General features: G+C 45.8%; 1 protein-coding gene across 2 annotated transcripts in view; it reads right to left on the bottom strand.

The window, feature by feature from the left end:
- Positions 1–3,469: 3,469 nt before the first annotated feature.
- The window catches only part of CLYBL (citramalyl-CoA lyase), a 231,064-nt gene continuing 215,991 nt past the window's right edge, over positions 3,470–18,542 (bottom strand). For both annotated transcript variants that reach the window (XM_078853426.1, XM_078853428.1), the window contains one exon: positions 3,470–4,127. In XM_078853426.1, the coding sequence (XP_078709552.1) occupies positions 4,032–4,127 (96 nt within the window). In that variant the 3' untranslated portion in view covers positions 3,470–4,031. The remainder of the gene's footprint in view (positions 4,128–18,542) is intronic.

The raw sequence follows: 18,542 nt of genomic DNA, 5'->3' as shown, positions 1-18,542 counted from the left end.
GCTTTGCAGCCCGCCGCGCATTGCGCCGGCTGATTTATTGAAGCAATCTGCGGGGATAACCGCCGACGTCCGCCGCTCAATCTTGTCCCCGCTCATTTCCTAAGTAATTGTTTCTCATTAGTTCGGATAATGTTTTAATAGTATTACCCATAATATAGCCATCCACGAATTAATAACGGAGGGGGCCGGGCAAAGGGGGCTGCTCCGCGGACTGGAAGCAGGTAGTCTTTAATTAATCAGATTAGCCTCCAGCGCCTGGCGCGGCAATAGATCAGCCCGCACCAAGTAGGGGCTGAAGTCCCGCCAGCTCTTCAGCCCAAGCCAGCGCCGCCCTCCCTGCCCGGCGCCGCCCCTCCCCGCAGGGGGCGCTAGAGCCTGGGGCGGGCGGGGCTCTGCTCGGGCTCCGGGCCCCCTGCGGCTCTGCCCAGCCCCCGCGCAGCGCCGCCGGCCCTGGGCGCCCCGGGGCTGGAGCCATTGCGGAGCGGCCGGGCAGCCTCGGGCAGCTCCCGGCGCTGGGGCGGGGAGCACCAGGTTAGGGGGTTTAGCGGATTTAGCCGGAAAAGGGCGAATCTGCGTGGAGCGGCGAGTGGCAGAGCCAGGGGCTGGGAGACAGGAGAGGGAGCAGCCACCGCCCTGGCTTGCAGCTCCCGCTCCCCTGGCCGGGCTCTATCGCCCCAGCCCCTCCCCCTCCCTGGCTTGCAGCTCCCGCTCCCCTGGCCGGGCTCTATCGCCCCAGCCCCTCCCCCTCCCTGGCTTGCAGCTCCCGCTCCCCTGGCCGGGCTCTATCGCCCCAGCCCCTCCCCCTCCCTGGCTTGCAGCTCCCGCTCCCCTGGCCGGGCTCTATCGCCCCCTCCCCCTCCCCCTCCCCCTCCCCGGCTTGCAGCTCCCGCTCCCCTGGCCGGGCTCTATCGCCCCAGTCCCCTCCCCCTCCCTGGCTTGCAGCTCCCGCTCCCCTGGCCGGGCTCTATCGCCCCATCCCCCCTCCCCCTCCCTGGCTTGCAGCTCCCGCTCCCCTGGCCGGGCTCTATCGCCCCATCCCCCCTCCCCCTCCCTGGCTTGCAGCTCCCGCTCCCCTGGCCGGGCTCTATCGCCCCCTCCCCCTCCCTGGCTTGCAGCTCCCGCTCCCCTGGCCGGGCTCTATCGCCCCCTCCCCCCTCCCCCTCCCTGGCTTGCAGCTCCCGCTCCCCTGGCCGGGCTCTATCGCCCCCTCCCCCCTCCCCCTCCCTGGCTTGCAGCTCCCGCTCCCCTGGCCGGGCTCTATCGCCCCCTCCCCCCTTCCCCTCCCTGGCTTGCAGCTCCCGCTCCCCTGGCCGGGCTCTATCGCCCCATCCCCCCTTCCCCTCCCTGGCTTGCAGCTCCCGCTCCCCTGGCCGGGCTCTATCGCCCCCTCCCCCTCCCTGGCTTGCAGCTCCCCTGGCCGGGCTCTATCGCCTCCCAGCCAGCGGCCAGGCCCTGCATCTTTGCCATCCGCGAGACAGTCGTTACCATCCCCAGCCAGCTCGCCGCCCGCAGCTCCCCAAGCCTCTGGACTGGCTCTGTCACCCCAGGCAGCTCCCGCTGCCCTGCAGCCAGGACCGGCTCGGCTCCAGCTTTCTCGCAGCATCTCCTCGAGTCCTGCAGTTTCTCCTGTACCCTCAGCAGCTCCCCGAAGCTCTCCCAACCCCGGGACAGGCTCAGTCACCCTCCCAGCCAGGGGCGGTGTGTGTCCCTGGCAGGTTTCTGCCCAGGGCAGGGCTCTTTCCCTCCAGCCTGCCCCACTCGCTCTGTTAGTGCCAGGGGCAGGGAGCTCGCTGTGGTTTCCTCGCCTCCCTCCCTAACCAGGTCTGGCTCGATCCCTCCCTGCCTGTGTCCCCGGGGGCGGCTGCCTGGGGAACAGCAGCCCCGGTCCCTGCAGCCCCTTTCCGCGCGCACCGGGGCAGCCTCCCAGCCACTGCCCGTGTCTCCGCCGGGCTCCTCTGGCCCGAGTCAGCCCCGCGGGGGTGGGGGTCGGGGAGCGCCGGTACCCCCAGCACAGCCCGGCTCGGGCCCTGGGGCTTCTTCCTCCGGCGTGACCAGGCGGGTTTAGTCCGTTATGGCCCAGCCCTGGAGAACTGGCCCGGCCGCCAGGAGGGTTTTAGTTGGAGCCAGGGGCGGGCCCGGGGCAGACCGCGGAGCTCCCCGGCTGGCCTGGGAACGAGCGAGCGGGGCCCCGGTGTAAGCAGCGCTCCGCCGGCGGGCCAGGACTCAGCTCCCGGGCCGGGCCCGCAGCGCTCAGGGCCCGGGGCAGCGGGCGAGGCGCTCTGGCGGCAGCGGGTTATGTCTCCCCCCGGCCCTGGCCAAGGATCGCAGCGCAGCGGCCGGGGGCTGAGCCGGCTCTGGGCGGGCTTTGGGCTCCCTGGTGCCGGCAGGGCTCGCAGGCGGGAGCAGCTGGGCTGCGTTCCTCTAAGCGGCGCGTCCCCAGCGCGGGGCAGGTTGGTGCCCCAGCCGGGCGCTGCACCGGGCCTGCTCCTGCTTCCGGGCTGCAGCGCCCCAGCCCCGCTGGCCGGGAGCGGACCGGGCCGGTTCTGGCATTTCCGTCGGAGCGGCCGAGGCCCGGGGGCTGCTCCTGCCCGGCCCGTTCCAGCCAGCGGCTCTGGCGCCCGCGCCCGCGCCCTGGCTGGGGGCTGAAGCGATCAGAGCCGCTCCCCGGCTGGGCTTTGCCCTGGCGCGCTTGCACCGCCCGAGCCAGCTGCTTAAACACCAAGCAGCACATTTAAAAACATGTTTACCGCGAAGCGGGGAAAAGCTGTCGGAGGGAAGGGAAAAGCCCGAGCGTAGGGGAGGAAAAAGCAACGGTGCCCGCCCGCGCCAGCAGTAAACGGGCGATGGAGGCGATGAAAAATGAAACTAAAAACAACTGTTTTCTATTTACACATTTAAATAAACAGAACAGCCTTCCCCGCGGTGTTTGTCTAAGTGCAGCAGCGTTGCTGCTGGGTAGGTCATGAAAAGGGTGGTGCATAGTTTAAAACTTCCCATTCTGGTAATTTCTTAAAGACCAGTCGTTCATAGTCCGAACACAAAAGCTCATGATTTAATGAGGAACAGAAACAAAATCTCTGATTGTTGGTGTTTCAAACTTCATTGGAGTCCTCTGGCAACCACAAGTTGATCCTCTGCAGCTTCAATACCCTTTCGCCGTCGATATAAGAGTACATGCTGAATAGAGAACAATGGCTGGTTGTTATGTTTATTTACCCTTACTACAAGCTGGGTTAACCTCTTCAAAACAGCTTTGCTAAGCCCGTTAACCACGCGGCCCATATGACCTGCAGCAGTATCTCTAATGTGATGCAAATCTGACTCGAGACCATATGCACAAGTTCTGCCGCATTGTGTCTTCGAAAACTCGACAAGTTTATTGCCGCCCAACCCGTCCCGGTCTTTACGTCTCCAGGAGGAAATGGGCTGAATAGCAAACACTTAAAAAAAGAAATCAAGAGTCTCGCAATACGCTATATTCACTTTTTAATGATTGTTGTACATTTATAGCGGGGGGGGGGAGCCCACACAGGGATTAAATGATTTTCATAACTACAGTTTCCACTATTTAATAATTATGCACGGGTTTGCCCTTCGGAAGAAGACTTCTACTTTGCCGCAAATACCATGGGGGCGGCGAAAGGCACAGCAAAACAGAAGCATTTGACCTGATTTTTGTTTCCTTTGTTATTTTAGAAGAGCTTGTTTTCCTCACAGCCCAGCTGTCGCTGCTGTCCGCCAGTGAAGTCATAATCCTGTCTTGTAGTCATTACTGTGATGTCACACCCAGCACGGTGACTTCACTCCAGGATCCAGCAGGACAAGCACGTTGGGCTGCACGGGCGCGAGCACTAATTGAGATCGTACACAGTCGTGGCAATTAGCAAGTCTGGCAAGACAAATGACGTCAGATCTGCGGAAATGTAAATGGAGTTCTGCTTAACTCTGATGTATTTACATTTTCCCGAACTACTATAGTCGTTCTTTAAAACGGCTTCTCTGCCCACATGGTGAGAGCTTCATTTAATAGATCATTTTTTCCTGATGGCTGTGGCAAGCGTAACAATGTTCTGTGCCTGCTTCAGTAATGGCATGTCTATCATACTCCCCTGGAAAGTAAAGGTTCCCTGGAAAACAGAAAATACAAACTTCATGAAAGAACCTTTAAAATGATAGGTTATTTTGCTTGGTTTTTTTTTTTTTAACATCCATCTGTAAAACAAGGAACTGATTCTTCTTGTATAGCCTTCAGAAAGAGCCAAGCTAAAGGGGGGGGGGGGGAGGCGGGCGAGAGGGAGTTCAATGTGAAAAGGAGGAGGAAAAAAAACACACTTGATCACACTGTGGGGGAAAGAGAGTATGTATTTAACTCCCAATCTGAAAAACAGGCAGAGAGCAGAAAAGAGCCACATAGTGGGACAGGTGTATTTCAGGGCATGCTGCCAGTTAGCACAGACAATATGGATTGACATGGGAAAATAGCCCTTACCAGCTCTCACAGAAGCGGAAGCTTGGTACAAGACGACAAGCTAGCAGCACGGAATTGGGCCCCTTTTACAGAAGAGATCAGACCGTCCTCACTCATCACACAAAAGTGAGCTGCAGCAGCTAAGAGCCTTAGTTTACGTTCAGCAAGGCTTGAGATTGGAGAATTTCTCACTCATTATAGCACCATACCAATAATTCTTTCCCTGGCTCTGGCAAATAGTGATACCAACACTGAGCCCCCTTCACTTTTCATTTCACAAAGTGCAATGTAACAATCCTGTGCTCAGGTCTCACATTTCCCCATACCTAGAACTCAGAGCTGGTTACAAGCATGGGGGAGGCATTATTACCCTTTGGGGGAACTGAAACAGAGGTCTTGGCCCCTAGACTTTTTTTTTGGGGGGGGGGGGGATCTCTTCCAGTTAGAGCGCCATAGGTAAAGACGGTTAGTTTTCAGGGCCTTGTGTTGCCTTTCCAGAGCTGCTGGCATTGTTCCTTTCTCCTTTTCCTCCTTTCCATAGGCCTAGCAGATTATGTCCATGTTCAGAGAATGGATTTCTAACAATGTAGAGCATGCTGTATTTGCCTATTGTGTACTACTGGAGAATTTACCAGACTATGGTCTGCACAGGATTGACCAAGAGTGTCTGAACAGTGATTCTCCCAGAGTCAGAACAGATTTTTGAGTAACTTTTCATTTTTATCGGTACTTAGCTCATGTTACACTTAGTGTTAACACAACAAATTAAAGGATGTAGCCCCTTCCCAGAAGATCTCACATGTAAAGGCTCTGGTCTTGCGTTGTGTAGTGGGCGGTGTGTGAATGTTGCTGCTGCATGCACTTGGAGCTCCACTGAAATTAATACAGGACCATGAACTCATTTTAGATTTTGACTAATGAGAGCCACACCAGGGAGGGGATAGAGTGAGGAAAGACATTTCTGTTTGGTTGTGTTTGGGGGCAGCCAGAGGAGTTGAGAGTGAAACAAACTACTGCATATTATTTTCTAGTTACAAGATACAGAGGGATAATGAAATTGAGAAATCCAGTAAGTCAAATGATAACATCTAACATTTTCCAAAAATGATTATGGAAATGCATTGTTCCAGTGGATCCCAGCCTCATACCTTTAACTCATTCAAGCAGTATTAAATTAAATTAAATATCTCATCAAATTAGGGCATAACAAAGCAAAATTTCATCCTTGGACACAGTCACTTATATAGTATATCATCCTTCTATAAGTCAACACAACCAATTTCTGAACTATTAGTCCAATTATTCTAGTCTATTCTATTCAGGGTTTAATATCCTGTACATTATCCTGGAATTTTAGCAGGATTTGGTGAATAATAGGCTGATGATATGACATCATCATTCAAATCAAGCAGAAATTCAGATGAAAAATGCTTCAAAAATGTCTTTACAAATTGCCTAGAGCTCTGTAGGCCCTGTGTAAATAATAAACAATCTATTAACAACATTGCAGTCACTTACAGCTTCATTATTAGCTATTTTTAAAAGAACATACTTAGATAACCATAACTTAAGTTTGTCAACTGTTGAAAGCAAGAATTAGAAATGAAGCAAACATTTTAAGATTTATAGTTTATTATTTAACTACTGGTTCAGCATAATGCTATGGAGTGGTTGGGGTACTAATTTATGCAAAATATATTTTTGTTAAATGAAAGCTTATGTTACAACTGTATCTATTTGGCTATAAGGGGTCAGTTTAATAATAGTTTGGAAAAAAGTCAGTGTTCCAAAGATTAATTCACATGTAGCATAACAGTGATAACTGGACTTATATTATGTGTTCTTTTAGAATGGACGAATTTAGTAAACAGCACGCTTGCCCTGTTATCACTAAAATAATAAGTTAGAGATTTAAAGAGGGAAAACAAGAAAACAGCACAGAGGCACATGAAAACATGACAGTGTGCAGTCCTCTCTATGTGCATAGGTAACTGATATATATCTATCAGAATTCTACACATACATCCAGAGGGAAATGTCTGTTTTTCCTACATGAAGCGGGAGCAGAGGCAAGCTGATTTCTTTGTTTATTCACTCTGAGGTTTAATTTCATCCTACTAATTTGCAATAGTGAGCTAAAATCCAGAAAAAGCAACCAGTTTGAATATATTCTATTCACCATAGCTCTTTCCACCTCCAGTTTTCTGCAGACCGGCAATACCAGTAATTATGGTATTACCCTACATTAGCCTTTCTAATTCCATTAGATGGAATTTGCCTTTAAAAAAAACCCAACCTTTTATTTTCCTTCACATTATAAAAAAATCTTGTCTTTATCTTAAACACCATTGACTTAGTTGAAGTTACACTACGGATTCATTTAGTCCCAGATCTGAATCTTCTTACTGGCAAATATTCCTAATAAGCTTGCATTTCTAGTCTGTACTTAGTTTTCTAGTAGTTAAAATGCTCTATCAGAATACAATTCTTAATCAACATTTTAGCAAGAATTGAAATATCCTTAAATCACTGGTGACAAGTGGGGCTTCAGATTGTTCGTGTTCTACGATACATTCCACACCCTCCACAGAGCCAGAATAAGCCATTCAGTCTTTCCCCAGTATCTGAGTGAGATAAGTTTATAATTTTTAGCATAAATAGATTCCAAAAGGTCACTTGGTGATAGTGCTGGGGAAACCTTTAAGGTTTGGAGATTCAGTGGAGCTGTCTCTTGGAATTTGAGCATTTCTCCTTTTTCCCCCCTTCAATAGCCTTTGGAGTCCTCTCTTTCTCTGCATCCCTCCGATAGCATGCCCTAGTCCCTTAGTCTCGCTCTTTCCATGAGCCTTTGCCCTCTCCTTTCCTGAAACCCTATGCTTGCTATCGTCACATTCCCTCATTTCCACAACCCTGCAATAGGATTCTTCCTTCTTGCCCAATGCATGATGTATCCTATTGCAGGGCTCAGCAATATTTCTGCTGAGCTACCTCTACACTCAAATTATGGATGCATCTGGGCATGGGATACTTGATGTCAGCAGCAATAAGATCAAAGAATTGCTGGGACAAGTAACAGGATCTTCTAAAATTAGGGAGCAAATCTTCAGTTGGTGAGGTGTGGGGGCAACCATAGGGTGGAAGCCATAGCATCTTAGAAGGACGGAGTGGGGGACTACAGTAGCAGTTACAGTTGTGTGATGGGTTACAGCCACAGGCTTTTTGAAGAGTGGGTGTGTCACTGGGAGCCCAAGAACTATTAGTTTACAATATATACTATAGTTTTGTTTAAACAATTCATACAGATGAGACACCAGTTCTAGGCACAAGGAACTCAAGCCATATGGTGACATCCTCTGGCGATTTCATGTGTTTGTTTCATATTCAGTGCACATAGTCTTAAAAATTCAGGGCCTAATTCTCCTCTCACACCTGTGAAGATAATGGAGTTACACTAGTAAAACTGAGCAGAGAGGAGAACAAGGCCTTCAGGTGCATGCTTACAAAACGCATATCTGTACATCGCTTGCACTTTGTCAGGGACAGAACTACAGCCATGCTGGGCAGGCTTACTACTGCTATATCATTCCTGGTGAGCATGGTGATGTATAGATGGATAAGTCAAGGTCCCTAGCCTGAAAGGATTACAATGCAAGGGCCAGACTGTATGTTTTAACATTGCCCTGAATGCAATGATTGCAACCGTTGGTAGACTTTACACGGGCTGTGTGAGAAGAGGGAGAAGGATGAAGAGACTCCTGGCTCCTTCCTCCTACTGATCACCCAGGCAAGGGACAAGTCATAATCTCACCCTACATGTGTTCAGAATTCCTGCACACATCACAACAGGGACCTTGGACTCGCCATAAGATCACAGAAACTAGGACCTAAAAAAGTGAGCCCAACTGCATGTAAGGCAAACGTGATACAATTTCAGTTCCAGTGTGTAGAGAAAGTCTATTGTTTTCTTTCAGGAGGTAAATCATTCTCTTTCTCTTTTTTCCTATTTCTAAGCAGCTAACAGACATTTTCTGGTTGCTTTCACAAGCGTGGCAGCTTTTCTGCTTCCATACTTGTGCAAGCTTCATAGTTTTTATTGTTCTCCCTTAGTCCCTGTTTATAAATTTCCTTTGTCTTATACATTTTTCCACTGGAAATTCACTAACATTTTCACCTTCCTTCTCTGAAATTAACTGCCATGTTCTTACTGATGCATAGGTCAAAAGTGGTGATGTTACACTTCCATTTTATCTATCAGAAAACGTCCCATCACAGGTGGTGCTGTTTTGGCACAACACCCAACACATGCCTGGTCCAACACTTTCCATTTGCCGATTCCATGTACTAGACTTGCTCACATCACCACTCTTCTGGGCCCACTTAGGAGAGTCTGTATGCAGTGTAGAGAAGTGCTGTGAAACATAGTTTTGTCAGCTCTGAAGCCTTTTGGGTGTGGAGCTAGGGAAGCAACAATGCTGGCAGGTCTGACACGGGATTTTCCCCACTGGCAAGCTGGGAAGGCAACACAGACTATTCCTGCTTGCAGCATCAGAACTGGTGTCTGGGTCAGAACTGGCTGGTGTTGTGCTACTTTTCTGCCAGTCACAGAACATCACTGACTCCCCATTCAGGCACTTTAGCTAGGCTGATTTAAGGCCTGACCCTTTAAGGTGCTGAGAGTCAGATGCAAAGTGCTGGGCACCCTCAATTCTCATTGACTTCCATGGTATTTTAGGACACTGAACATCTTGGATTGGGCTCTCAGCAAAATGGCTCACTTCCTTGGCTCACTCCCATGCCTTTGTCCCCTTTTCCTCAGCTCTCCCTGCTCTATAATCTGGGAGTCAACCCAGGATTTCCTGATGATCCAAATCTCACTTTTGGAGAGTTGATGTGATTCTTTAAGCAGAAGTGATATTTAATAACACCCGTGGAAAGCAGAGAGTGCCTAAAGCTTCAGTAAATTAGTCCCCAGAATATTTCCCATACATTTTACACTGGAATAGGGGGAAGGAAAAGAAAAAGAAAAAAACCAAGACAAAACAGAGAAGTAGGGTCATGCTCATTCTGCCAAGGTCAGATCATGAATGATTGTGAAATGATGGCCCTATGAAAGCACATCATAAACAAATATCCTATTTCTTTCCAGAGTATTTAAACATGGGTGTATTTTACAGGATTACCCAAAAGTCTTATGGCCAGATGTAGGAGAAATGTGGTTGGCTACAAATTTTAGGTAGGGTCATATGACCTTTTTGGACTTTCCTTCACTGTGTCCATTTCAAACAATACCGTATACATTTCATTTTCATTACCAAAACCTCTCATTAGAGTAACAACATTCTGAATGTCCTAAAGGTGTGGTATTACAAAGAGTGGGACCCAGTCTGCACCCAGCAGCTTCTACCAAGTCAAAGCTGCAGGAGCTCCTCATCCTGCCTGGGTTGACCAGCTGTGAAAGCAGATCTTGGGGGAGGGGTAGCATGTGTTCCCCTTCCCAAAGGCAGAGTCTCTGACTCTGCTCAGCCTGAGTGCCACATGTGGCATTCAGGCACTGGGAAGTATCAGGGAGCAGAGTATAGGCAGCTCTTCCTTGATGTCCCACTCACAGGGAGTGGAGGCAGTTTGTCCCTAACAGACTAACAGCTGGGGAAAGACTGCGTGGCCCTCCATGTCTCAAAGATCTTTCCCTTGCTGACAGGTCTATAACAACTCAGACAGAGAGAGAAGGGGGGCGACTTGGTTACTCCCCTCTCTCCCTGCCTACCGGAGCTGCACAGAGGTTGACGTAATTGTTAAGTCCTCTGCAGCTCCAGCTGCAGGGGGGATGGATGAGGTTATTGATACATACAGGGCTGCGTGGATGGGAACAGGGAGATTATTTAGTTGGCGTCCCTGTCTCCTGAGAAGCTCCACAACTCATGCCTGCAAAGCAGGTATATTCCCCTCCTCACATCCTTATACCTCAGTTCAGTGTTCCTAGACTGCAATGGGAATAGCCTGCACTACAGAGCCTGTTGGAGCTTATGTGCCCCATCCCATTCTGTAAACTGGGCCTACATTTGGGCCCAATGAATTTATAATGAAATTTCAGATTCTCTCAAATAGATAAAATGTTTTAAAAAACAACAGTAATTTGTGTGTCAAGTGTGTAGTGGCGAATGGGATCCTAGTAGATCTACTTTGTATTCAACACTAGCCCAAAGTGACTAGGAGGATGGAGTGCAGGGTACACTCAGCAGGTACCAAGAGGAAACAAAGCTGGAAAGGAATTTTTAAAAAGAGAGACTAATTGTCGCAAGTTCTCAGAGGAGACCAACAAAAATGATAAGGTTTGGAAAATAACGACTGTGAAAAAAAGAATTGAGCATGGTGAGTCTAAAATAATACAGTGACAGACTACGAATAGGCAGAGGGATATTATAAAGAGGACAGAGAGCAATTATTCTCACTACTCGCTGTCAAAACAAAAAGGAACAAAATTTTTGCAGCAGGGGGACAATTTAAATGACATTTTAGGAAAACCTAATGGAATAAAGCGTCAAGATCCAGTGGAGTTGCCATCAAAGATATTCAGGACTCAACTTTACAACACATCAGTTTGGGTTTATGTTTGTTCTTATTAGGACAGAGGACCCATTTCATTATGCCATTCATGGAGACATAGACCTGAGCTGATATCATTGGTTTCTGAAAAAGAATAATGTGCAAATGGTAGGACACTATGACCGTCTGTGGTTCTTGAACGCTGGTACAGTGGCTTCTGGATATTCTGTCCCAATATGTCTTCCTCAAAGATTTTCTTAACTTGTGACAAACGAAATATATGGAGCAGCATAAAGAGATCCAGTGTTGGTCCATTGTGGTCCAAGACTAAAAGATTTCCTGATAGAAGACTTTAGTCTTATGCTATTGGGGAAGTGAAAGTTTTCTTCTCTACCACAATAGCATCTAAGAAGTTTTACCTTATGAAATACTTTGGTTTGGTAAATAGCTTGGTAAATTCAGATTTCCACCTTACGGAAACATCATAAAAAATTTCTTACTGTCAGAAATACTCTATCCTTTTTTGCAGGTTAGTTTGACTGGACTCAGATTGGATTGCCATTCTGTTGAGAGCAAATCTGTACCTGGAGGGGACAAAAATCCTCTGTGGTTCAGTTTCAATCAATTTTGCTTCTTGAGGTCCTAGAGCAACTTTGGAAACTAACTGTGAGTTGGACCTATTTCCCTCATGGAAAATAAAACCAGTCAGGCAGATACTGGGTCTGGTAATCAATGCTTACCTTAAGAAGGATGGTAAAATGTCACCTTCCATCAAATAAGTCTTCATTAGACCTCTGCTCAAGAAATCCTACCTTGAACTCTGATCTTGTTAATTATTCCTGGCCTCTAAACTGCTGTTTTTACAAGGTTATTGAGAAGGTAGTGCAGGACAGTTCTCATATAATCCAGAGTCTTCACGCTTCCTTGATCTCTCTCAAACAACTGAGGTATGATACAGAGACCCTACAATGGACTTGGTGGCCTTCCTCAGTGACGGTATCCATGCTGACTCCTTTAAATATGCCAGCAATGTTTTGTTGACTGGACTATGGCAGGGATGGACAGGATTGCATGTGAGCGGTTCCATTCCATTTTTTCCCACAGAAAGATACCAGAAGGTGGTGTTGCACAATTGCTCATGCACACTGAGACCTCTCATACAGTATGTGGTGTTCTAAAGGGGTTTATTCTTTCAATTCTCTTGTTCTACATGTACCCTTGGATAAGATAATTAAACAGTTTGGGCAAGATGATTTAGTTGGGGCTGGTCCTGCTTTGAGTAGGGGGCTGGACTAGAGGACTCCTGAGGTCTCTTCCAACCTTAATCTTCTATGATTCCAAGACTATCAGTATGCAGACATCTTGCAGCTGTGTGTGTCTTTCACTTAACCCAGATAGTGTGGTATTTTATTTCCTTTTACCTAATTGAGACAAGAGATTGAGGCTTGGAGGAATGTGATTTGGGACTAATGCCAATCCAGATAACATAGAGTCCTAATTGTTTGGAGGTATGTGGGATAGTGACTGGCCCCATTACTGAAGGGGTTTGCTCATGCTTTGTTAACAAGATTTGCAATTTAGGGATACTCCCTGATCTCTGAGAGCATATGGCTTAGGTGGCCAGAAGTTCTTTTTTCATCTGCATTTGGTCTTTTCATGATTATCCATGCCTTTGTGACCACCCATCTGGATTACTGTAATGCTCTTGATATGAGGGATGCTACTGAAAACCACTCTCAAGCTACGGCAGGTACAGAACATGGAGATCTGCTTTCCTAAGCTGTAGCAAGCATATAACACATCAACTCCAATTATTGTACTGGTTTTCTCTCTGGTTACAAATGAAATTCAAGTTGTTTCTATTGATCATCAAAGTCCTAAATTGTGTTTTGGGAACCAGCTTCCTGAAAAACTGTCTTTTCCACTATCTACTGTCTAGATCATTAATCAGCAGATGAGCTCTGGCTAATGGCCCCTAGGTTTGATGTCCTCTTTGTCTCTTCTGTAAGGTACTTCGTGCAAAGGCTTCAATCACAATGGAGCTAGGGGATAGGCCTTTGACAAAAACCTGTAGAAAAACTAAACATGGCTTCTGGCCTGTCTAGTTGGGAAAAAAATTGCCCTGTACCACATGGAAAAAAAACTGTCCACACCCAACAGGAAGCAAAATAATTATTCTTTGTGTGTGTGTACAGCATAGTCTGGGCCACCATGTCAGAGAAGTTCAGGACTTCAGGAATACCCTACTATGAACCAGGTCAAGTGGGACCCAGGTATGGGGTGTTACTGGGTCCTGCTGAATAAGGTCTTGGCTTAAGTATAGAAGGAGTCTTATATGAACTCTGCACACCAAGATCACTTTGGCCAGTTCAGGGTAACTAGGATGAAAGCAGTTTTGTGACCTTCAGTTTTCTTTAGGACACTCCAATTAGTGGAAGAAGATAAAATTGCAAGCCAGGTGAAAGTTCCATGAAATGCTTCCTAAAGGGGAACACCTGGTACTACATTTTGTTGCAAATGGGTATATGATGGGGACTCCCCAATTCTTGCTGAAAGGCTTCTGCCTTTAGGACAATTCTTCTAGAATACTCTTTTATTGTTTTAGCCAGTCTGCTGTATAGTTAAGGTGACCTGGACCCAATATGGCCCAAGTAAGAGGATGATGATCTCTTCTCTCTACACATCATCTCTACTCAGATGAATAAAATTAAAGGAACAGATTTCCCTAGCAGCATTATATTTTTCATGGTCTAGGTACACAAATACTGCTGAGCAGATGGACTTTATAAAAGATGTGCTTCCCTCGGATTAGCCTTCTGAACACTAAGAAGGTTAATTTCTCTCTCTCTTTGGGCCTGTGTGTTAGCTCCTCACCCTGACAGGGTCACATCTGAGGAAACATGTAGTTAGTCCAGGATTTGGAGCATTTATCGTCTTCCCCCATCATTCATTATGAGACCCTGTAAGTTGAACAAAGCTCCCATACTGCTTGGGTAACCCAGTCCAGAGACCGTGAGAGAGTAAACCTGTTGTCGAAATAAGTAATTATGTAAGATCCTTTCAATGGAGGGCTGACTGTGAACACGCTCAGGCAGACTAAATGGAGAAGTGCTGAACTGGAAATATCAGCTAGCCAATGCAAACCTTGTGTACTTCTGACGGGAAGGAAAGTAGGTGATGTGTAAGCAGGCATAGTCAAGTCTAGGATATTCCTGATCCATTGCTAGTTGAAAGATTCCATTTTAATCCTCTAAGGTTTTATGAAATTGTTCACTCACTTCCAAATCCTAAAAGAAAAAGAAAAAGGTCTGATATCTCCTTCTCTGAGGCCACAAAGAATGTGGAATAAATCCATCAAAGTCTGTTTGCCTGGGCCTGGGAACACTGTTCCCAACCCCACAAACTGTTACCCAGTTTACAGAGAAAGGAAGGGAAGACCACTGTTCTGGGAAGGGGAAGAAGCAGGAGGATATTAAGAGGACACCCACAGGAAACTATGGAAAAAGACCCAGGAATTCAAAAAGATAACTTCCCACTGGGATTAAGAAAAAATCCTTCGGCAAAGTCCATGGAGGGAAAAAGTTGACTGCCTGAAACCTTTGCTCCTCTGCTGAGGGGCTCAGGAGAATGGCTTGGGTTTACTTCCAGGTACAGAAACGAAAGAAACGAGCACTCCTTTTTCCAAAAACTGGAACTATGCTTATGCTTGTCAGGGAACCTCCTGACTACAAACAGGTGATTTTTCCTGCAGAAAAGGTTTTAGGATTATTTTCAGAGAAGTCAACACTGAAGTTGCCCGACAGGCCAGGTACCCTTGAATCAGGTTTTCTTCTAAAAACCCCTTTTCAAAGGGAAAAGTTATCATAATGAGCTGGGACAAGGCCCTTGCCCCTTTTCACTGATGACTCTCTACAGCTTAGTAAGTCACTAAAGACTAGCTGAGGGAGTTTGGGAAAGCTTGAGATGGTCCTGGTCAATATCTTTCAGTTTACAAAAAGATGAAGTTTCCTGTTCCTCTCTTCCCAGCAGAGTATTTACAATGAACCCCCCAATCCAAATCTATCCAGGATTCTTGGGTAGGTTTTTTTCTTAACTCCTTTCTGGGAAGGCAGGAACTGGCAGCTATCAAATAACTAACCTGGATGCACAAGATATACAGAATACACAGATGCTAGAAACAGTGAGGCACTCAAATAGAATATTTGTAGAGACAGACCTCCTTTTCTTATCCAAAGTATCCTTTAAACTGATGTTGGACTCTTTGGGTACATCTACGGTGCAATTAAAAACCCGTGACTGACCCATGCCAGCTGATTCAGGCTAAGGGGCTGTTTAACTGCAGTGTTGACATTTGGGCCCAGGCTGCAGCTTGTATTAGCCTCCCTGTGCTTTAGCCCCAGGGCTTCAGTGACAGGAGGGAAAAGGATCAAGATCCACAGAGGGCCTGCTTGGGGACAGAAGGGGCAAGCAAATCATTTGTACGAGCTCCCAGAGCTCTCATGAGCTTCTGCAGGCTCTTCGCCTGCTTTGCAGTTCAGACCTTTCTGCCTCACACCTACCCTAACTGTGCACAGGATTGGTCATACCAGTGTGGAGTCAGCATATGCAGGAATAACAAGCTAATGTGCCCCTTACCGCTGCATAACAAAAGTTCACAATTTTCCCCCAAATAGTCTTTTCTATGGGAGGAAATCCACCAGTTATGCTATAGCACACTTCTTTGATCTCTCTTCTGAATAACAGCTACTTTTGTTAATAATATTGACTATATTTTATGTGAAAAATCCACACCCCTGAGCAACGCAGTTAAACCGACCTGACCCCCGGTGTAGACCGTGCTGCGTTGACTGGAGACCTCGCTACCAACTCTAGGGGAGGTGGAGTACCTAAGCCAGCGGGAGAATCCCTCCCGTCGGCTCAGGTAGTGTCTCACTGAAGCGCTAGAGCTGCCCTGCTGCAGCGTCGTAAGTATAGACAAGCCCAGAATGAAGGAAGAGCTTGGGGGCAGTGTTTCCTGACTACACACACACATTGGCACAGGTGCTAAGGAGCCCTCTCCCAGAACAACAGCCCCTTGGGAAGGCAGTGGGAGCCAGATGCTACAGACAGACAGAATCCTTACTGAGGGCTGGATCCCACTCCCACTGCAATAAGGGGAAAGACACTAACTGACCTCAAGGGGAGTTGGGGCACTCCCAATTACAAGTCCTAGCATGAAGATTGTTTCTAAGATACAGTAGCCTGGGTTCAGACTTTTCTAAACAAAGACTGTTATGACAGGGCCTTTGTGAGCAATTCCCTTGCAGACCAGATACTGTGTAAATAAAAGGATTCCAGGAAGGACCACAAAAGCTACTACATAGTTTGCCAAATCACTTGAGTTCACATATCATTCAGATGCCAAAGGCCTGCTAAGAATATTATCCATACATAGCACCATATATATCATTCTTTCAGCTTAGCCCGGTGGAGCCTAAAGGACTCAACCAAAGTTACAGTTTTGAACTGTGAATTACTAATCCTAACTTTAAATTTTGCTTAATTTACATGTGATTTTTGAGGCAATATTTAGCTCTTTCTTTTCTGTTGACCAATCAGGTTCCTTTAAAATATTTACAACTTATTATTTATGTAAAAACTTAATTACACTTTTATTTTATCTTTTTGCACTCCATTTGTCATTTTTGCTTGATATCAGATTTAAAAACCCAACTCAGGCGACTGGTAAAGACCCTTACAGAAATGATATTGTACCTAATATAATACTTTAAACTCAGATTGCACAAGAATACTCAATCTGAATATATTTTAAAACTAATTTACTATTTGTATTATATATAAACAACAAAAAGATACTTTGGTTTTTAAAGTACTTTTGGGTCAAATTTATCAGTCATGTAATGGTGGAGTAAGTTGCATTTTGGCTGAGAAAATGAGGGTACACGGTAAAGTGTAATGTAGTTACATTAAAAGGAGAGCTGTTTTTTCTTATACCCTATTAATAGCTTTTCCTGCTACCTTCAGCTTGCTTTTTTGGAGTGTAAGTTATTCATTTTGTAAGCCATGTGGACCAATTTCTGTCCTCATTTAATTTAGATTTGTATCACTTTATTATCTCCATTTACTGCAGTGGAGCTACTCCAGATTTAAACCAGAGTGAGAGCAAAATCTGGCCTACTAAATGCCACATAAGTGCAAGATACACTATCTTGCTTCTTGAACCCAGTCTATGATCAAGATCTATTTTATGCCACTTTTAGATTTTCATGGGGTTGTACCTGAATTTAGTCCCAAGAATCATACGTTACAGCAATTGTACAATGCACTTCTCTTTGAAAAATTACTGAAGCTGTATTATAGTAATACTTTGTTTTCATACAGCACTTTTCATCTGCAGATCTCAAAGCCCTTTACAAAGAATGGTGATTTAGTTCAACAATGTCCAAATCAGACACAAACAATAAAGTACAAACACAAATGACACACCAGGTGGAGGTCCAGTTTTTGGATCAGTGGTGTATATATTGTGTTAGTCATTCCCTTTTTTCATTACCAATGCATAGGCCCCAATCCTGCTACTATTAAAAAGTTAATGAAAGTTTTGTCGTTGGCTTCAGTGCAAACAGGACCATGCCCATAATGTTATTCCAAATAATTTGGGAAGCAGAATCTTTTTTTCTCCCTAGGGACTATAGGAGTGTCTAAAATACCCTAGAGTCCACCTGTGATCCTAATTCTTACTAACCTCTGTTCTCAAATGCAGGGACCACTATGTCAAACCATTTTAGTCTCCAAGATATAGTAGTCTGATTTCAGCCTTTTCTCAAACAAAGATTACTATGACTGTTGTATCTGTCAAACTGTGATAAATTATGAGAGCTGATTATTGTATTTTAATGCAAACTATTGTTGACTAAGGGCATCAAACTTTGAAACCAATTAACAACAAACTGTGATCCTAGAGGTTGAAGACCAATAATTTATCTGTGAGCAACCTAGCCACTCAAATCCCTTGCATTTATTTTTTCCAGGCTTTCAATTTTGATTAATAACATAACAAAAAACATGCAAGACTGAACAGTATGAACCAAAGCTATATTTTTGGACCTACTGACATGCAAGTTCTAATTTAATAAAATAAAAAGAAAAGCAGGAGTGGTGTTTCACTATCTGCATATTAGGATTTCTAAAAGCAATATATGGAATATTTCTTATTAGATGGGATGGGAAGAGTTATTATTGTAATTTTAACATCTCTCTAGGACACACAGCGTGAGATCCCTCCTGTGAGACACCTTTGCTTTGAAAAAATTAAGTAATCAGATCGTTCAGGCTTTTCTTGGCTACACATTTATAATACAGCCATAGAAACTCAGTGAAGAACTTTGCAGGAAACATTGCACACAGAAATCTATTTACTAATTTTTTTTTTATGAAAAAGTAGTAGTATATAAATGTTAAGAATTCCAGCCAAGTCACAAAATAACTTGCTTATCCAGGGGTGGTGGGTTTGTTTGTCTGTTTTTTGGAT

Source organism: Lepidochelys kempii, chromosome 1 (assembly GCF_965140285.1).
Source record: "Lepidochelys kempii isolate rLepKem1 chromosome 1, rLepKem1.hap1, whole genome shotgun sequence".
Classification (NCBI taxonomy): domain Eukaryota; kingdom Metazoa; phylum Chordata; order Testudines; family Cheloniidae; genus Lepidochelys; species Lepidochelys kempii.
Note: the sequence above shows the minus strand (reverse complement) of the source record. Positions and strands in the feature narration are given on the sequence as shown.